Raw genomic sequence first — 16345 nt, forward strand, 5'->3', positions numbered from 1 at the left:
TAAATATAATATGCAAATGTAAGAATTGTCTGTCTGTCTGTTTCTCCCTCTCTCTCTCTCTCTCTCTCTCGCTCTCTCCTTTCAACAACATTTTAATCTGCTCTATTTATCACACCTTCTCTCACCTCCTCTCCCTGTGAACTCGCTCCACTACCTCTCTCCTGCTACAAGTCATGTGGTTTGGGTCCGGGTGGGAGGGGGGGTAGTATGTGAGGGTCAGGCTCATGGCTCTGAGGTGTGTCCCGCACTGGGAGGGGGGCGGATTAGTGGCATGGATCCTACGTACACAACACACTGTAGACTAGAGGAACCCAGGCAGGCAGCAGCAGGCATACGTGCTTTATGGTTAAAAAACGTGTCAGTTTGTCGTTAGTTCAAAGCCCTGCCATGTTACTTCATACCATGAAAGGTCGGTGCCAGCGGCATCTATCCTTAAAAGCATACATACCGTCAACAACGTACAACTTAAACGACCACTTCACCCATTTTCAACCTGCCTTTGTCCCCACTGATGCTCATGATAACATTCCACTATTTCAAAGATTATTTTTCTAGCTGGTAGCTTGGCATCCCCATCAATTGAATCATTGGTAGGCAGGTTCCTGAACTGTCAATATCCCTCCCATGAGAAGCAGAGGAAGTAGACGGAATACACCTAGCTAAGACCCGCCCTCTCCCACTTAGACACTCCCACTTAGACACTTTCCAGCCAGGCTCATTCATTCTAATGTAAATATCATAGATTTTACACATTAAATACTGGTTCATTTTTGGAACCGTCAACAAGGCCTTCCATATGCAGTGGGAAAATATGTGTGTGGCATTTCTTTTTTATTATTAAACAATGTTTTATCATATAGGAAAACTATTGGTGGAGAGGTTTGTCTAACCCATGTTATGCTTAGCTGTAATTGGACTATAGCAGTTTGGGGAGGGGCTTAGCTATAGGTCAATTAGTGATGATCTTATGATGATCATTAGTAAGGGCCAACTACATGGAATTGATTAAAATAAGGTTGAAAATTGGTGAAGTGCTCCCTTAACCTTAAACATAATACACATAATCCCAATTGTAACAATAGCCGTTTTACAAACTAGACGCGTTGTGAGCTTGTAGATCTGCTATTTAAAAATAAATACAAAATAAAAATAAGCCTTAGTTTAAAATGAAAACATCAAATGTCCCTTGTCACTTTTATCTTTTTCGCTCCTGTGACGGAAACCGTGGCTTCAGGTAACCTTTCATAAACACAGCTGTGTGACCGTCCAAGATGAGGGACACTCGCTCACAGGCTAGGGTTTGGGCTGAATGAGAGGCTGTAAACCCCTCCCCCCTAGAACAGGTTTGTTTGTATACAACTGGTCAGAAGTAGGGCATCGCTCGCCGCTGGGTTCAGGGGTCCAGTTTGTTCCCTTATGCCCTCTCGTTCCTCACTTCCTGACTGCTGTCCCTCGACCTATACACTGACACTATTAGAAGCAACTTTGGGCTGAAGTGTATATAATGTATTATTTGGGCTTGCTTCTTGGTGTTCTTTAAAAGCAGTTGTTCTCAAACCTTTTCATATTCACAGATATATATGTGTTTGTCCGTTGCGTGGACTGCCCGGACCCCAGATATTTTGTGCCAGGGACCCGATATTCAAGTTCACACATTCGTTTCCTCTCGCCGCTGTTGTGCATGCGGGATATCTTTGTGTGTGTGTGTGTGTGTGTATCGTTGTGTGTGTGTCTCACTCTCGCGGGGGTGCTGGAGGGAGTAATGCGGTCACATGACCTTCTCGGCGGCGAGTCTGTCATCTGGCCCAGTGGGCCGTGCACTAACGAGGGCATCCCATCACTTGTTGTCTATAAATACCGCCACCATCTAGCGCCCCTCGCCCCCTCTGCTCTTCTCCTCCCCTTTTCTTCTCCTTTACCCCCCCCCCCCCCCCCCCCACGCGCGCAGCCTATCCCATCCCCCTTTGCTCTTCTGACTTCAAAAGGACCCTACCCATGTGTTGAGGGGTGATGTGTGTGTGTGTTTTATGCGTGTTTATGTGTGTACTGAATGGGTTGTGTACACTTTGTCCGCGCGTTGGTTTTGTGTGTTGGTGCGTGCGTGCGTGCATGCTCGAGTGTATGTGTTCGTGTTTGTTGTATTACTATAAGTTTGTTGTGAGGTCCAAATGTCCCCACAAGTATGGTAGATTATGAGAAATAGACCGTTTTCCTGGTCCTCACAAGAAAAATGTTTGCGTTATGGGGGGAAAAAAAGTTGGGGCCAAGTTTAACGGATTATACATTTAGAAGGTTTATGGATTAGAGATAGTTATGCCTGATTTATCACTGTTTTTTTTTCAACTTGCTTTTACAGTTGAAATGTCCCTAAAATTGTAAACAAAAAGTGTGCGTGTGCGTGTGTGTGTGTGTGTGTGTGTGTGTGTGTGTGTGTGTGTGTGTGCGTGTGCGTGTGCGTGTGCGCGTGCGTGCGTGCGTGCGTGCGTGCGTGCATGCATGCGTGCGCGCGCGGATTAGGGGCCAGCCAGCATGGTCAATCAGGGGCTGTCAAGCCAAAGTCAGGAGCTGCATCCACAGGCACTCCCTTTGAAGAGAGGACAGTGCTCTGTGGGTGGCAGCGAGAGGGAGGGGGGAGGGGTCAGGGGGTGGTGGGTGTTGGTGGGTGGGGACGGGGGTGGAGAGACTAATAGTAGCTGCTGAACTTGAATAAACCCCCAAATGCTTTGTTGTGAATGTTCTCGTCACACTCGATTCTGTGGAGTGTGTTCTTTCGTGGAAGTCTGCGTGGCTTTGAACTGTAGTACTCACAGTTATTGAGTGGTGCAACCACTCCAAGGAACAGCAATGTCCGTGTTAACCTATATGTGACCATGTATGTGTGTGACTATGTGCACCAGTAGGGGCAAAAGTGGCGCTGTTGTGCCAGAAACAGAGAGGGGGGGGGGGGGGGGGCAGGGGGAGAGGGGAGATGCACCACTCAGTTCACACGGGACACGGGTGTGATGTTTGTATGCATTAGACCAAGCCCCTCCCCCCCCCCACTCCAAATACAGTGAACCTCTTGCACACTCCCGTTACAGGCCCGTTAAGGGTCCCATTTGGTTCCTAAAACTATCAACCATTTAGCTGGGGCCCCCCGTGGAACCCCATCAAGGACCCCTGGGAGTCCCATGTTGCAGACCCCACTTTGCGCATGACTGAAGGTTCTGTTGAAATCGCTCAATCTATTTTCCCCTTCCCTAGTTTGTTTTACATGATTCAATCAGAAATTCAATAGTTTCTGATTTCATACTATAGAGAGTATGCACATGTGTCCCCCCCCCCCGTATAGCTGCAATGTTGTTCTTTTAATACAATCAAATTTTCCGTTGGCTGTTAAGGCTAGAAAGTAGTTTTTTGCCACTGTAGGCATTCCTGCATAACTTTCGGGTACAACGATGTCACATATATAGCCTGTATACACTGTGACTTCAAGAAGTATAAGTATAAGTAAGAGCACTGGAAGTGGGAAAGACTTTCAGAGTTCCCGGGATGTTGTCTCGTCAAGTAACCTTTTTCTTGTATTTCCAGAGCATTCCTTGGGAGCAGAGTGGCGACCTGCTCTGGTTTCAGCCAATCGCAGTGAGATAGTGAGGTCTCTGGAAAGTCAAGCCAGGGGCAGCAAGGGAGTTTGTTGGCCAAGGCGGCAAGTGTTGGCTCAGTTTTCCTGGCAGTCTGACAGACTAGTCGTACGATGCTGGTATTAGTATTGTGTGTGTGTGTGTGTGTGTGTGTGTGTGTGTGTGTGTGTGTGTGTGTGTGTGTGTGTGTGTGTGTGTGTGTGTGTGTGTGTGTGTGTGTGTGTGTGTGTGTGTGTGTGTGTGTGTGTGTGTGTGTGTGTGTGTGTGTGTGTGTGTGTGTGTGTGTCACTATACTTGTGAGGGCCCCACAAGTATACTTTTATAGAGACTTTTATAAATAAGACATTGTGAGGACAATTGTTTTATGGTTAAAAAAAGGCTTACACTTAGGAAGTATTTATTTTCCATTCATAAAATTGTAGATAGTAGTAGTAGTAATTTCTTCATCCTACAATGTTCACGTCCTTACAAGTATAGTGAAGCGTGTGTGTGTGTGTACAGTGGGTCTGCTCTGGAGGAGGATTGTGAGAGCGGTATCGGTGTCACTCTAATCTCTGGAAGTTTTGCAGGATGTTAGCCACTTTGATTAGCCGTCATCGCAGACATATCCCTGGATTTGGGCTAACAAGAGGATTGTTGTTTTAGCATTCATGCCGTTCTGCCGGTGGAATTAACTGTGTCCGGTGGCTAGTGAGTGGAGCTTTCAATGCTCATGGCGCTGTCAGATCACCGGAGGGGCAGAGATGGGTGTGCATGGTCTTTTTGCACGGCACCAAATAGTGAAGGGTGCACTGTAAAACACTTGGACCTGAAGGCGTCCATTTGTGCACTCTCAGAGTTAAATTGAGAGTTGCAGATTTGTATATTGAGATTGCAGCTTGTATATTGGATATTTTTGGCTAATGTCCCCTCCATAAAATGGATGCTGGGATAAGTGGTTTATCACTTAAAGCCTTTTACGTCACACCGTGAAAATTGTTGCTCTGCAAGCTCACAATGCATCCCATTGCGCCAGGTGTGAGTGTTCACCTGCGATCGAATAATCATCTTTTATGACATGCCCAGTCGTGGGACGCTATGGTTCACATGGTTAACACCCTGCATTTGACCGTGTAAGTACAATATCCCTTTGTTTTTCAATTATCCGTATCCTGCAGTACAACCTGTATTGTACTGCAGCGTACTGTAGTGGAGGCTGTTGAAAGAGCATATAGGCATGTGTTTGTTGACGTAAAATGAGAGAGGAAGAGACCAAAGGTAAAAGTGTCTCGCAAAAGTACAGGTGAATGACACAGCTGAGCTGATGGATGCCAAACCACTCATTCATGGTAATGACAGCTTTTCCACTCCGCTTCGACAAAGAGACAAGCAAGGGATAGGACAGGATGGAATGGAGGAGGAGAAGAGAGAAGAGCACTGAAGAGAAGAGTGAGAGGAGGAGGGAAGGGAAGGTTAGAAGAAAGGAGTGACTTGGATTTCATCATGCTCTGTTAGGCGTCCTACTGTCCTACCCTTGAAACATGAGGAAAGAGTGCATGGAAGTATGCGTTGAACAGAGGAAATATGCATGCTTGGGCTGAAAGATGAGTCTGTGTACTTCGGGTTCAGTTATAGCTGCACTTGTTTCCAGCGGCAGCCCTCCCATGCAGAGCTCTGTAAACAATCTCAAACTTTGGCTCCGTGAAGTCTCTCTCTGCACCGGTAACCCCTGTCTGTCTCTCTCTCTGTCTGTCTGTCTGTTGTAAGGTAAACCCTGAACCCTTCGTAATTATGCCGTCAACATTATTAGAAACATGTATAGTGTGAAACTATAGGAAAGGATTGTGGGTCTCAGTCTGCAGAAATTTTGACTTGAAAGGAGATCCATCTATAAAGGGGCATCTTAAAGGAGATCTCTCTGGAAATGGGGGGTCTAGACCCAGCTATATCAGTCTCGTGGCCAAAGCCAAGGCCAAATCCGGAGCTGCAAGAACGACCCAGGGACATGAAAGATGATGCCTTTTGGAAACGTACGTGTCAAAATGAAAGAGCCGGCCGGAGAGGGCCTTAAAAAAACAGAAAAATATCAATCCCCTGCCCTCTCATTCCTGCAGTGATGTATGGCTTAGGTTCACAGGTTCCCTGTGTAGCTTCCTGCCAATTACAGGGCGCTAAAACTTCCAGAGCAGCCAGCTGATGACCTGGGAGCAGATGCTGCTGTGCTTACAACAACCTACCCCTTCTAACCACTGTATGGATGGTACTGGGTTAACTTACAGTACAACAACCTACCCCTTCTAAGCACTGTATGGATGGTACTGGGTTAACTTACAACAACCTACCCCTTCTAACCACTTTATGGATGGTACTGGGTTAACTTACAACACCCTACCCCTTCTAAGCACTGTATGGATGGTACTGGGTTAACTTACAATACAACAACCTACCCCTTCTAAGCACTGTATGGATGGTACTGGGTTAACTTACAACACCCTACCCCTTCTAAGCACTGTATGGATGGTATTGGGTTAACTTACAACACCCTACCCCTTCTAAGCACTGTATGGATGGTATTGGATTAACTTACAACACCCTACCCCTTCTAACCACTGTATGGATGGTACTGGGTTAACTTACAACACCCTACCCCTTCTAACCACTGTATGGATGGTACTGGGTTAACTTACAACACCCTACTCCTTCTAAGCACTGTATGGAGGGTACTGGGTTAACTTACAACACCCTACCCCTTCTAAGCACTGTATGGAGGGTACTGGGTTAACTTACAACACCCTACCCCTTCTAAGCACTGTAAGGGTGCTACTGGGTTACAATTCCCTACTCCTTTGTTTGTTTGTTGCTTTTCATCCTGATTCTATCCTCAATGTAGTCTGGATGTCAATGAATTCCTCCCCACACTGCCACACACATAACCTACTGGCTCACCTGCCAGCGAGGAGCCCCCACCTGGAGGACGTAGAGCCACTCCTCCCGGGCCCCAACACCCCCCCCCCCGAACACGGACCAATTGTGTTCGTACAGACAAAGCTCGACAAAGCCAGATACACCTCGGTTGGATTTGAACGCCCAGACTCCGCGTGGTGGGCAGGTATATACTTTACCACTGCGCCACCTGAGCGACCCCAAAAACATAAGAATATATATTACATATACTGTATGCGTATACTTTGGGAGTTGTGTATATATACAGTATGTTTTTACGTGTGTGCTGAATGTGCGTGCGTGTGTGCACGCGCGTGTGTTTGAATGTGTCGATGAGTCAGCAAGAATGTGTGTCTGTGTGTGTGCGCGCGCCGCATGCATGTGTGAAATTCCTAATTTGAAACACATGCGCGCAACAGCTGGATAGGTTTTTCTCACAAGACCCTTAAATGTCTCACCGCGCTCCCAATTGAGGGCACACAATCTGACAACCTTTGTAAGATCCATCGGTGCGGTGCTGTGCTGCCCGGGGACTTCCACGGGGCTTGCCTTTCACATCAGCATCTCCTCGGGCCGTATTTGTCCTCCTCGGACAGATGAATTGAGTGTGGCCTCCAGATGCCTCCAGACCCTAAGCGAGCATGCCCCCTCTGCACACACACACACACACACACACACACACACACCCCGATCCCACACAGATGTTTCCTCCCCTTCCTTTTCCCCCTCCGTTGGTTGGTTGGTTGGGTCTTTCTTTCTTTCTTTCTTCCTTTCACCTGCATCACCTTTTCAAGCCAAACAAAATGGCTGTAAACACATGGAGCCAGTGGGGAGTGTGGGGAGTGTGGGGAGTGTGGGGGGGTACTGGGGGGGGGGGGGGTGTAATGCCTTAAAGGCTTACAGGGTCTTTGGTCTTTGTGTGACAGCCAGTCCGCCTCGTGTTTGACAGCTCCTCAGGTCCCACCGGCTGGCTGCGCTGCGGTGGTCTACCAGTCTCGGCCCTCACAGTCTCCCATGGGAAGGGTGGGTGGGGGCTTGGCTGACAGCCAGAGCTGAAGTGTGTGTGTGTGTGGGGGGGGGGGGGGGCTTTATTTTTAGGGCACTCAGTAGCAATGGTGTATTTATCTAAGCTAGAAGTCAATCTGCCCCAAACTGCCCACTTCCCCATGTCTCTGACAATTGCCTCAGAATGTTTCTCATGCCAGTTTCCCATTTTCTTTTCATTTCTTTGACTCTTAAAAGCTACAATCCGAATGTTTAGTGAGAGGTAATCACAAACAATGGTTTTGTGAGAGGTGATCACAAACAAAGGTTTAGTGAGAGGTAATCACAAACAAAGGTTTTGTGAGAGGTAATCACAAACAAAGGTTTAGTGAGAGGTAATCACAAACAAAGGTTTTGTGAGAGGTAATCACAAACAAAGGTTTAGTGAGAGGTGATCACAAACAAAGGTTTAGTGAGAGGTAATCACAAACAAAGGTTTAGTGAGAGGTAATCACAAACAAAGGTTTAGTGAGAGGTAATCACAAACAAAGGTTTTGTGAGAGGTGATCACAAACAAAGGTTTAGTGAGAGGTAATCACAAACAAAGGTTTAGTGAGAGGTAATCACAAACAAAGGTTTAGTGAGAGGTAATCACAAACAAAGGTTTTGTGAGAGGTAATCACAAACAATGGTTTTGTGAGAGGTAATCACAAACAAAGGTTTAGTGAGAGGTAATCACAAACAAAGGTTTTGTGAGAGGTAATCACAAACAATGGTTTTGTGAGAGGTAATCACAAACAATGGTTTTGTGAGAGGTAATCACAAACAATGGTTTTGTGAGAGGTAATCACAAACAATGGTTTTGTGAGAGGTAATCACAAACAAAGGTTTAGTGAGAGGTAATCACAAACAAAGGTTTAGTGAGAGGTAATCACAAACAAAGGTTTAGTGAGAGGTAATCACAAACAAAGGTTTAGTGAGAGGTAATCACAAACAAAGGTTTAGTGAGAGGTAATCACAAACAAAGGTTTAGTGAGAGGTAACAAACAAAGGTTTTGTGAGAGGTAATCACAAACAAAGGTTTAGTGAGAGGTAATCACAAACAAAGGTTTAGTGAGAGGTAATCACAAACAAAGGTTTAGTGAGAGGTAATCACAAACAAAGGTTTAGTGAGAGGTAATCACAAACAAAGGTTTTGTGAGAGGTAATCACAAACAAAGGTTTTGTGAGAGGTAATCGCAAACGTCGACCAGACTGCAGCAAAGGTTTTGGATTGAGGACCCTGTGTACCAATTTGGTGCGGCGTCTGGTCGATTAACATCATCAGCCAATAGGTGCGCCTAAGGCACTCGTTCTCAACCTGTGGGCCCCCCAAAAACACTATGATTTGAATTATGATATATCATTTAATAGTAAAAAATGTATACCATATTTGATCCATTGATCCAAGGTGTAACACAATCGGTACATTGATCATTGAAATCAACATGCTCTGAAAATACAGGCCTCCGTGTTGAGAGGTCAGATGGGTGGGCCACAAACGCCAAATGCTTTCACGATGTGTGGTCCCTGATCCAGAAAAGGTTGAGAACCACTGATATATCCTTTTAGTCATTAAAAGAAGTCCCGGAGTGTAGCTTTAACTTTTTTAATCACCCGCAAAAAGGGGCCAGCACCTATTTCCCCTTTATCGCAGTGTGGAAGCCATTTCCATCCACTCATGTGAGGTGGTTTGTTTTAGCACATTCCTTATTCATGCCTCATTATACGAATTGCACTTTAAATTCATCAACTAAGGCTGTTCTCTGACTTTTTGGGGGAAATGTCAGTGCAGTTGCATGAGGGAAAAGGGAGGAAAAGAGTAAAATGGCCGAGTCATTACTCAAGGCCATGTCTGGGGATGTTATGGTGGAACAGTTTGTAGGTTGTTTAGTCCTGTGAGCCTCCAGCGGTTAACACCTGTCTGTCGCTGTGCGTAGACTTTACACTCCATCATTACACGTTCAAATGTTTTGCAGTTGCACACATACAGGCAGTGCTAGCTAGCTAGCCGCCATGTGTGTTGCTTGTGCGTGTTTGCATACTTTGCAGGTGTGCACCCGAGGCTCACATACAGTACACAACTGGCCAACTTTGGCTTTTTTTCTCGTCTTCCCTGATGACTTTGAGATGGATTTTGATTGATTGTTAATTGCTCCCTGGTTTTTGTCTCGACCAGGCCGAAGGCATGGAGAGAGAGTATGTTTTGCACTACGTCTGTCCGTGTGTCCATCCGTCCATACAGCTAATCTCCGGCACCGTTGGCCCGATCTGATGCCAAATCGGTATACACTATCTCTATATTCAACAGATCTGTTACATTTTTCATATTCCATCCTGATTGGCTACGATTGACATCTAAAGTTAGCTTTTTAATTCTTAAATTTTTATCCCACGATTTTGTAAAAAGTTTGCATGACTGACCCGTTTAGAACAAAATGGCTCAAATCATGAAGACAGCGTGTGATTTCTGTGAAATGACGCATGCACATACTCACTACGCTGAGGAAAAATGCCACTTAATTATAGCGCCACCATGAGACAGAATTTTGCAAAACAAATTTCTTTACATTATCGGTATCAGTATCACAAACACTCCTATCCTCCTGGTGGAGACCACTTTTTCTACTGTAGTTTAACAGTTTAAAACACAGAGAGCTCACCGTGTTGCTCCGAAGTGGCAGATTCTAATGTCTCATAATAGACTTCACTAGGCAGGGGTCCCTTTGGAATGAGTCGGGTGGAAACCTTGTATGACCAAAATGGTTCCTCTTTTGTTATTATTATTATAAAAAATAGTGAATTTAGCCGATCTACAAGCTCACAACACACTGCATACATTTACGAAGAAAAGAAAAGCCCCCCTAAGCTCCTATGCGCTATTTTTGAACTTTTAGCACATTAACAATGCCTAAAACAGGGATGCCAAATTGAAAATGGCCACATTATTAGTATTATTATTACCCTTATTATTATTATTATTATTATTATTTTTTTCATTTTCCTTTCCATTTGGCGCCCCCTGATGCCCCCCCCCCCCCTTAACACACACACACACACACACACACACACACACACACACACACACACACACACACACACACACACACACACACACACACACACACACACACACACACACACACACACACACACACACACCTTGAACCCCTCTATGAGCCATTCTAAAGAAAGACCCCCTGCGTCCTTAAGGCAGCATCCTGCATGTCTTCAGGTCATACAGGTTATAATAATATCTGCTCCTGAAGTCGGGCCCAGTAATGAGCTTGTGTCGGGCCTTTGTTATCACAACTCTAGGGTTTCCTGGAGTTTTGTTCTTATCGCGGTGCCGCCGGTGCCTCGTGCCCTGCCTGTGTTCCCCGTCCACAGCACCCAGACAGACGCCGTCTTGTCCCGCATTCTTTCGCTGAACAGGACCCTCTGCTATCTTAGCCACCGAGGAGGGGATTCGGTTACACACCAAAAGGGGAAATGTCTCCGCCGGTTGCTTTGCTTTGTTATAGCACTCCTTGGCAAGGGGTTCGTCGGCGCGTTGCACCTCGTTTGATTACGCTGTCACATCGCACCCCCCCCCTCCCCTCCCCATTTCTCGTCACTGACAGGCGGAAACCTAGTATGTCCAAAAGCGCTATTTAAAAATAAAAAACGTGATCTACAAGCTTGTAGATCGGCTATTTTCACTACTTTTATGCGACACTGACAAAAAAAAGTACGAGGTACGAGGTGTCTGCCTGACAGCGACGTTATACTAATATTCTTATGCACATATTTTGTGGTCAATAACCTAACACATTGTTGGGATTTATGAATGATTGACATGGAGGCTGAATTCCAGTAGGTATACATTTCATGTGCCATCACAATGTATAAAATAATATGTAACATACATACATTTATTCATGATAAGTATCCTTTGGGGTTCTTTTTTGTAATTTCAAATGCTTGCACAAACAATGGACTCTAGACGAAAGCAAGACAAGTTCAAATCTGAGACCATAGCAGGTACATCTCAGGAGAAATTCACCTGCAGTGGCTCAGTAAGAAAATACGAGACAGGATATTTGGCCTTACAACCCAATTGTCCTCAGTGATATCTGGATTTACAAACCGGATATCGTTGGGTTAGACATTTGTGACCAGATTTGACTGAGAGCCAGCCATCGCACAAATTCCAGCTTTTCACTTTCAAAATGAGTTAATAGCACAGGCAGACTAGAGCATGTCTGAAATAAGTGTCAGAGCTGAAATTGACATGTAAATATGAAATAAATGCTTAAACATGTAGCGTGTAATGTTAGAGACCACAGAAGTTAACCTTTCAAGCCTGTTTTCTGCAAGACATTACTCTATAAGCCATATCTTCAAAACTGGTGAGTCAAACTGAACAACCAATATGTCAATTTGAAGCTATGATTCCCTGCTTTCATATGACATGAAAAGACAAAATTAAAAAAAAAAGCAATGGCAGTTCCTCGGGCAAATTTGGTCACATTTCTGCATCCCGGTTAAGTTTGGATCGGACACCACTACAGCGAGATCTAATGAGACAACCAGCACTGGTTCGAGCTATATTATATGGTCCTTGATGTCATGATGATGTGACGACCTGGGGACCTGGGGGCTTGCCTGGGGTGACCAGGGGGCTGATGTCACGATGACCTGGGGGCTTGCCTGGGGTGACCAGGGAGTTGATGTCACGATGACCTGGACACCTGCAGGGGGCTTGCCTGGGGTGTCCAGGGGGCTGATGTCACACTGACCTGGGGTGACCAGGGGGCTGATGTCACGATGACCTGGGGGCTTGCCTGGGGTGACCAGGGGGCTGATGTCACGATGACCTGGGGGCTTGCCTGGGGTGACCAGTTGGCTGATGTCACGATGACCTGGGGGCTTGCCTGGGGTGACCAGGGGGCTGATGTCACGATGACCTGGGGGCTTGCCTGGGGTGACCAGGGGGCTGATGTCACGATGACCTGGGGGCTTGCCTGGGGTGACCAGGCAGACGGGGATTGTTGTGAGAGACGTGACAAAAACACAAAGTTTCATGTGTTTTCATAGTAATTTGACCCAATACATTAACTTGTGAAACATCGTGGACGTGATGATTCCAACCAGTCAGAAACTATTCATGTGAGGTCAAAGTTGCCCACCCCTGGTCTAAGTGGTTAAACTGAAGTGACAATTCCAAATAGTTGACACCCCTGTACTTGCGTCACACCAACGTCATTCCAACCAGTCAGAAACTATTCATGTGAGTTGATTTGATTTCATAATTTGTGTAATTCCTTGTTCCTTGGCAGTACTGCAAACACGGCATGTGCGTGAACAAGGAGCTGGACCTGCGGCCCGTGCACGGGGAGTGGGGCCCCTGGGGGCCATACAGCGCCTGCTCCCGCTCCTGTGGCGGAGGCACCCGGAGCACCGCCAGAGACTGCAACAAGCCCGAGTAAGAAACACGCCAGATTGACAGATTGTTGTGAGAGAAACAAACTGACAGGTTCTACTAAAACAAAGCAACAGAAAGAAGCGACCAGGACGCGTGATCTCACGCACGCACATACTGTAGGCTACACACACGGGGGGGGGAGATTAGCGATATGACTTAATATTTACAGGAAAAACAAGCCCAAAGTCGCGCTTATGCTAAACGGACATGACAACGTTGGGAAGAATCTGAGTCTCAGAGTCAGACATAACAAAGCCGTGTGGTAACAATCCAAACCCATAACACACCTTGAGTAAGAATCTAATGAGACTAAACAAGCAACAACGGTCCACAACAGCGCTGCTGCACGTGAACAAGAGCGATAAATAAAACCTCTGTGAGTTGCAAGTGTGTGTGTGTGTGTGTGTGTGTGTGGTTTTAGATATTTTAGTATGCCAAATAGATTGCCAAATATATGTATTATTGTGTATTTCTCTGCCTACCATTCAATCTCATTGAAGGTCTACTGAAACACTTAGTATGTCCTAAAGCGCTATTAAAAAAACAAAAAAACATGATCTACAAGCTTGTAGATCGGCTATTTTCACTACTTTTATGCGACGCTGACAAAAAAGATCACACCTGTGTAAACTGAGTGGTGCACCCCCCCCCCCCTCTCTCTCATTAGCAGGCTACAGTTCAGCACTCTCTCTCTCTCTGTTTCTGGCACAACAGCGCCCCTACTGGTACTAATAGTCATACTGGTGCTCATTAACGTCACATAGGTAGGCGGACACGGACACACGGACATTGCTGTTCCTTGGAGTGGTTGCTCCACTCAAAAATAAACATGGAGGTACGAGGTGTCTGCCTGACAGCGACGTTATACTAATATTCTTATGCGCATATTTTGTGGTCAATAGCCTAACACATTGTTGGGATTTATGAATGATTGACGTGGAGGCTGAATTCCAGGAGGTATACATTTCATGTGCCATCACAATGTATAAAATAATATGTAACATTTTTATTCATGATAAGTATCCTTCAATCTCATTGAAGGTCTACTGAAACACTTGCACAAAACGTTTCAGTCATTGACATTGTATTTAGCTTTTTTCAAATTCATCCGCCATGATCTTTACTTTCCAGGCCAAGGAACGGCGGTAAGTTCTGCGTGGGGCGCAGGATGAAGTTCCGCTCGTGCAACACGGAGCCGTGTCCGCGAGGGCAGAAGGACTTCCGCGAGGAGCAGTGCTCCCACTTTGACGGCAAGCACTTCAACATCAACGGTCTACCTCCCACCGTCCGCTGGGTCCCCAAGTACAGTGGCAGTGAGTACACACACACACACACACACACACACACACACACACACACACACACACACACACACACACACTGTACGTGGTTAATTATAATTGATATCTGTTCTGTAGTTCATGGTCTCAGGTTTGGTTGTCGAGTAACCATTCGATTCTTTTTTTGATTGAATTTAAAGGATGGAAATGAAGTACAATCTCTTATGGACAAAGGTAGATCATTCCAGATGAAACAACCCTGAACTGAGAGGACGTTTTCACCCAAAGCACTTTACCGGCCGGGCACTTCATAATCCCCTTCAGCGGTTGCCCCAGCGCTGATTCCCTCTATCATGCTTCCTTATTTCAAATCTCTGTTAGGGAGTGCGAAAAGGAATGCACAATTGCGCCAAATGGCTCATTATCATCAATGTAAAGACACAAGATGAAACTATAAAGGTCTCCCCATTCAAACGTTCCTACATTTTTGTCCAGCTTTGACAAATTATCTTCCCCTTCGACGTGGGAATGGGATGTTGTTTGACAGAAGCTATTTATTTCACTGAGTCATGGCCATGATAGGGGTTGGGGGGGGGGGGGTGTCTGCAGAGAGCATGCGGCCCCACCCACACATATCAGTCCCCTGGGCTGGCCGAGCGCCCTGCTCTACAAAGTATCCCATTCCTTACTGGGATGGTTTGCTTAGAGCTACACTGCAGATTGCCATCTGGCAAAGACCACGAGATTCTGGCCGAGCGGCAGCAGCGTGCCATTCGTCCCTCTGTGAACCATTCATTCATCCAGTTTCATGCTGTACAAGCAAACAAGACAGCACGCCGGCATCAGTGCCCTGTCAAATAGAGAGTGATTTCTCCAAATAACTGATATAATTTGGGCTAATCTAGCTCTGCCAAAAAATGTAAATACATTTGCGGTCGTTTTCTTTTCCACTATGCCAGAGCCAAGTAAAGACTATAGGTTGAATACTCCCCTCTCTTATTATTTACCAGTAAGATGTCCTGAGGGCGAGAACGCGTGCACGCATCCGCCTGGGTGGCAGCAGACGGCAGACTGCTGGGCGAGTGCTGGCGCTTTGGCATGGGGGGGTCAGATCAACATATGGAAAGAATTCTGTACTGGCCATATACTGTATGGAGCGTGTCTTGGGTGTACAGGGTTTGATGAGGTCAGATCAACATATGGAATGTCAGAACAGGAAGGACGGGTGGGGTGGGATCAACATATGGAATGTCAGAACAGGTCAGCTCCATATATGGAGATCTAAGCGTTTGTGGTTTGAGGTCATATATAGAGTTGCTGGCCAGCTCCATATATGCAGATCTAGGTAATGATCCAGTCTTCTCCATGTATGGCTATCCAGGGTTAGATGAGGTCAGTGTCGTGATCTTCATGTATGGAGATGGCCATATATGGTGGCGTGACGTGTCACGAGGCATGATGTCACGAGGCGTGATGTCACGAGGCGTGACTATATATGGAGGCATGATGTCACAAGGCGTGACCATATATGGTCACTCTTGTGAGCTTTGATTCAGTTTTTCTGCTCTGTTTCCCGTTTGTTTCCGTTTCCCGTGCAGTTCTAATGAAGGATCGATGTAAGCTCTTCTGTCGGGTTGTGGGTACCATGGCCTACTACCAGCTGAAGGACCGCGTCATCGACGGCACGCCGTGTGGCCCAGACACCTACGACATCTGTGTTCAAGGCCTTTGTCGGGTATCTATAGACACACAACAAACACACACTCAATCAACTGTAGATTCATTTGAAAACATTTGAAATGAATGATTGATTGGTTGGTTAAATACTGTTAGTGTTATTGTACCTTGTGTACACTATGACACTATGACTAAAAGCATAGCTCAAACCAGTCCTGTAGGAATTTGTTTCTATCGTGGTCCTATGTATTCAAATCACATCAACGTAGCATAACAAATGTGCACAATAATACATTCAGTATTCTCAACAACAAATACAAAACAAAGAGGAATACATATATATATTGTACACATTT

The 16345-nt window shown here is 45.8% G+C and overlaps 1 protein-coding gene across 1 annotated transcript in view; it reads left to right on the forward strand.

Annotated features, from left to right (window-relative positions):
- Positions 1–16345, forward strand: part of LOC310857790 (A disintegrin and metalloproteinase with thrombospondin motifs 20) — a 156209-nt gene that overhangs the window by 53499 nt on the left and 86365 nt on the right. The window contains 3 exon segments of the mRNA XM_083763675.1: positions 12887–13032; positions 14164–14345; positions 15911–16047. Coding sequence (XP_083619801.1) covers positions 12887–13032; positions 14164–14345; positions 15911–16047 — 465 coding nt within the window.

Source organism: Protomyctophum parallelum, assembly GCF_964188405.1.
Source record: "Protomyctophum parallelum genome assembly, chromosome: 4".
Lineage (NCBI taxonomy): Eukaryota > Metazoa > Chordata > Actinopteri > Myctophiformes > Myctophidae > Protomyctophum > Protomyctophum parallelum.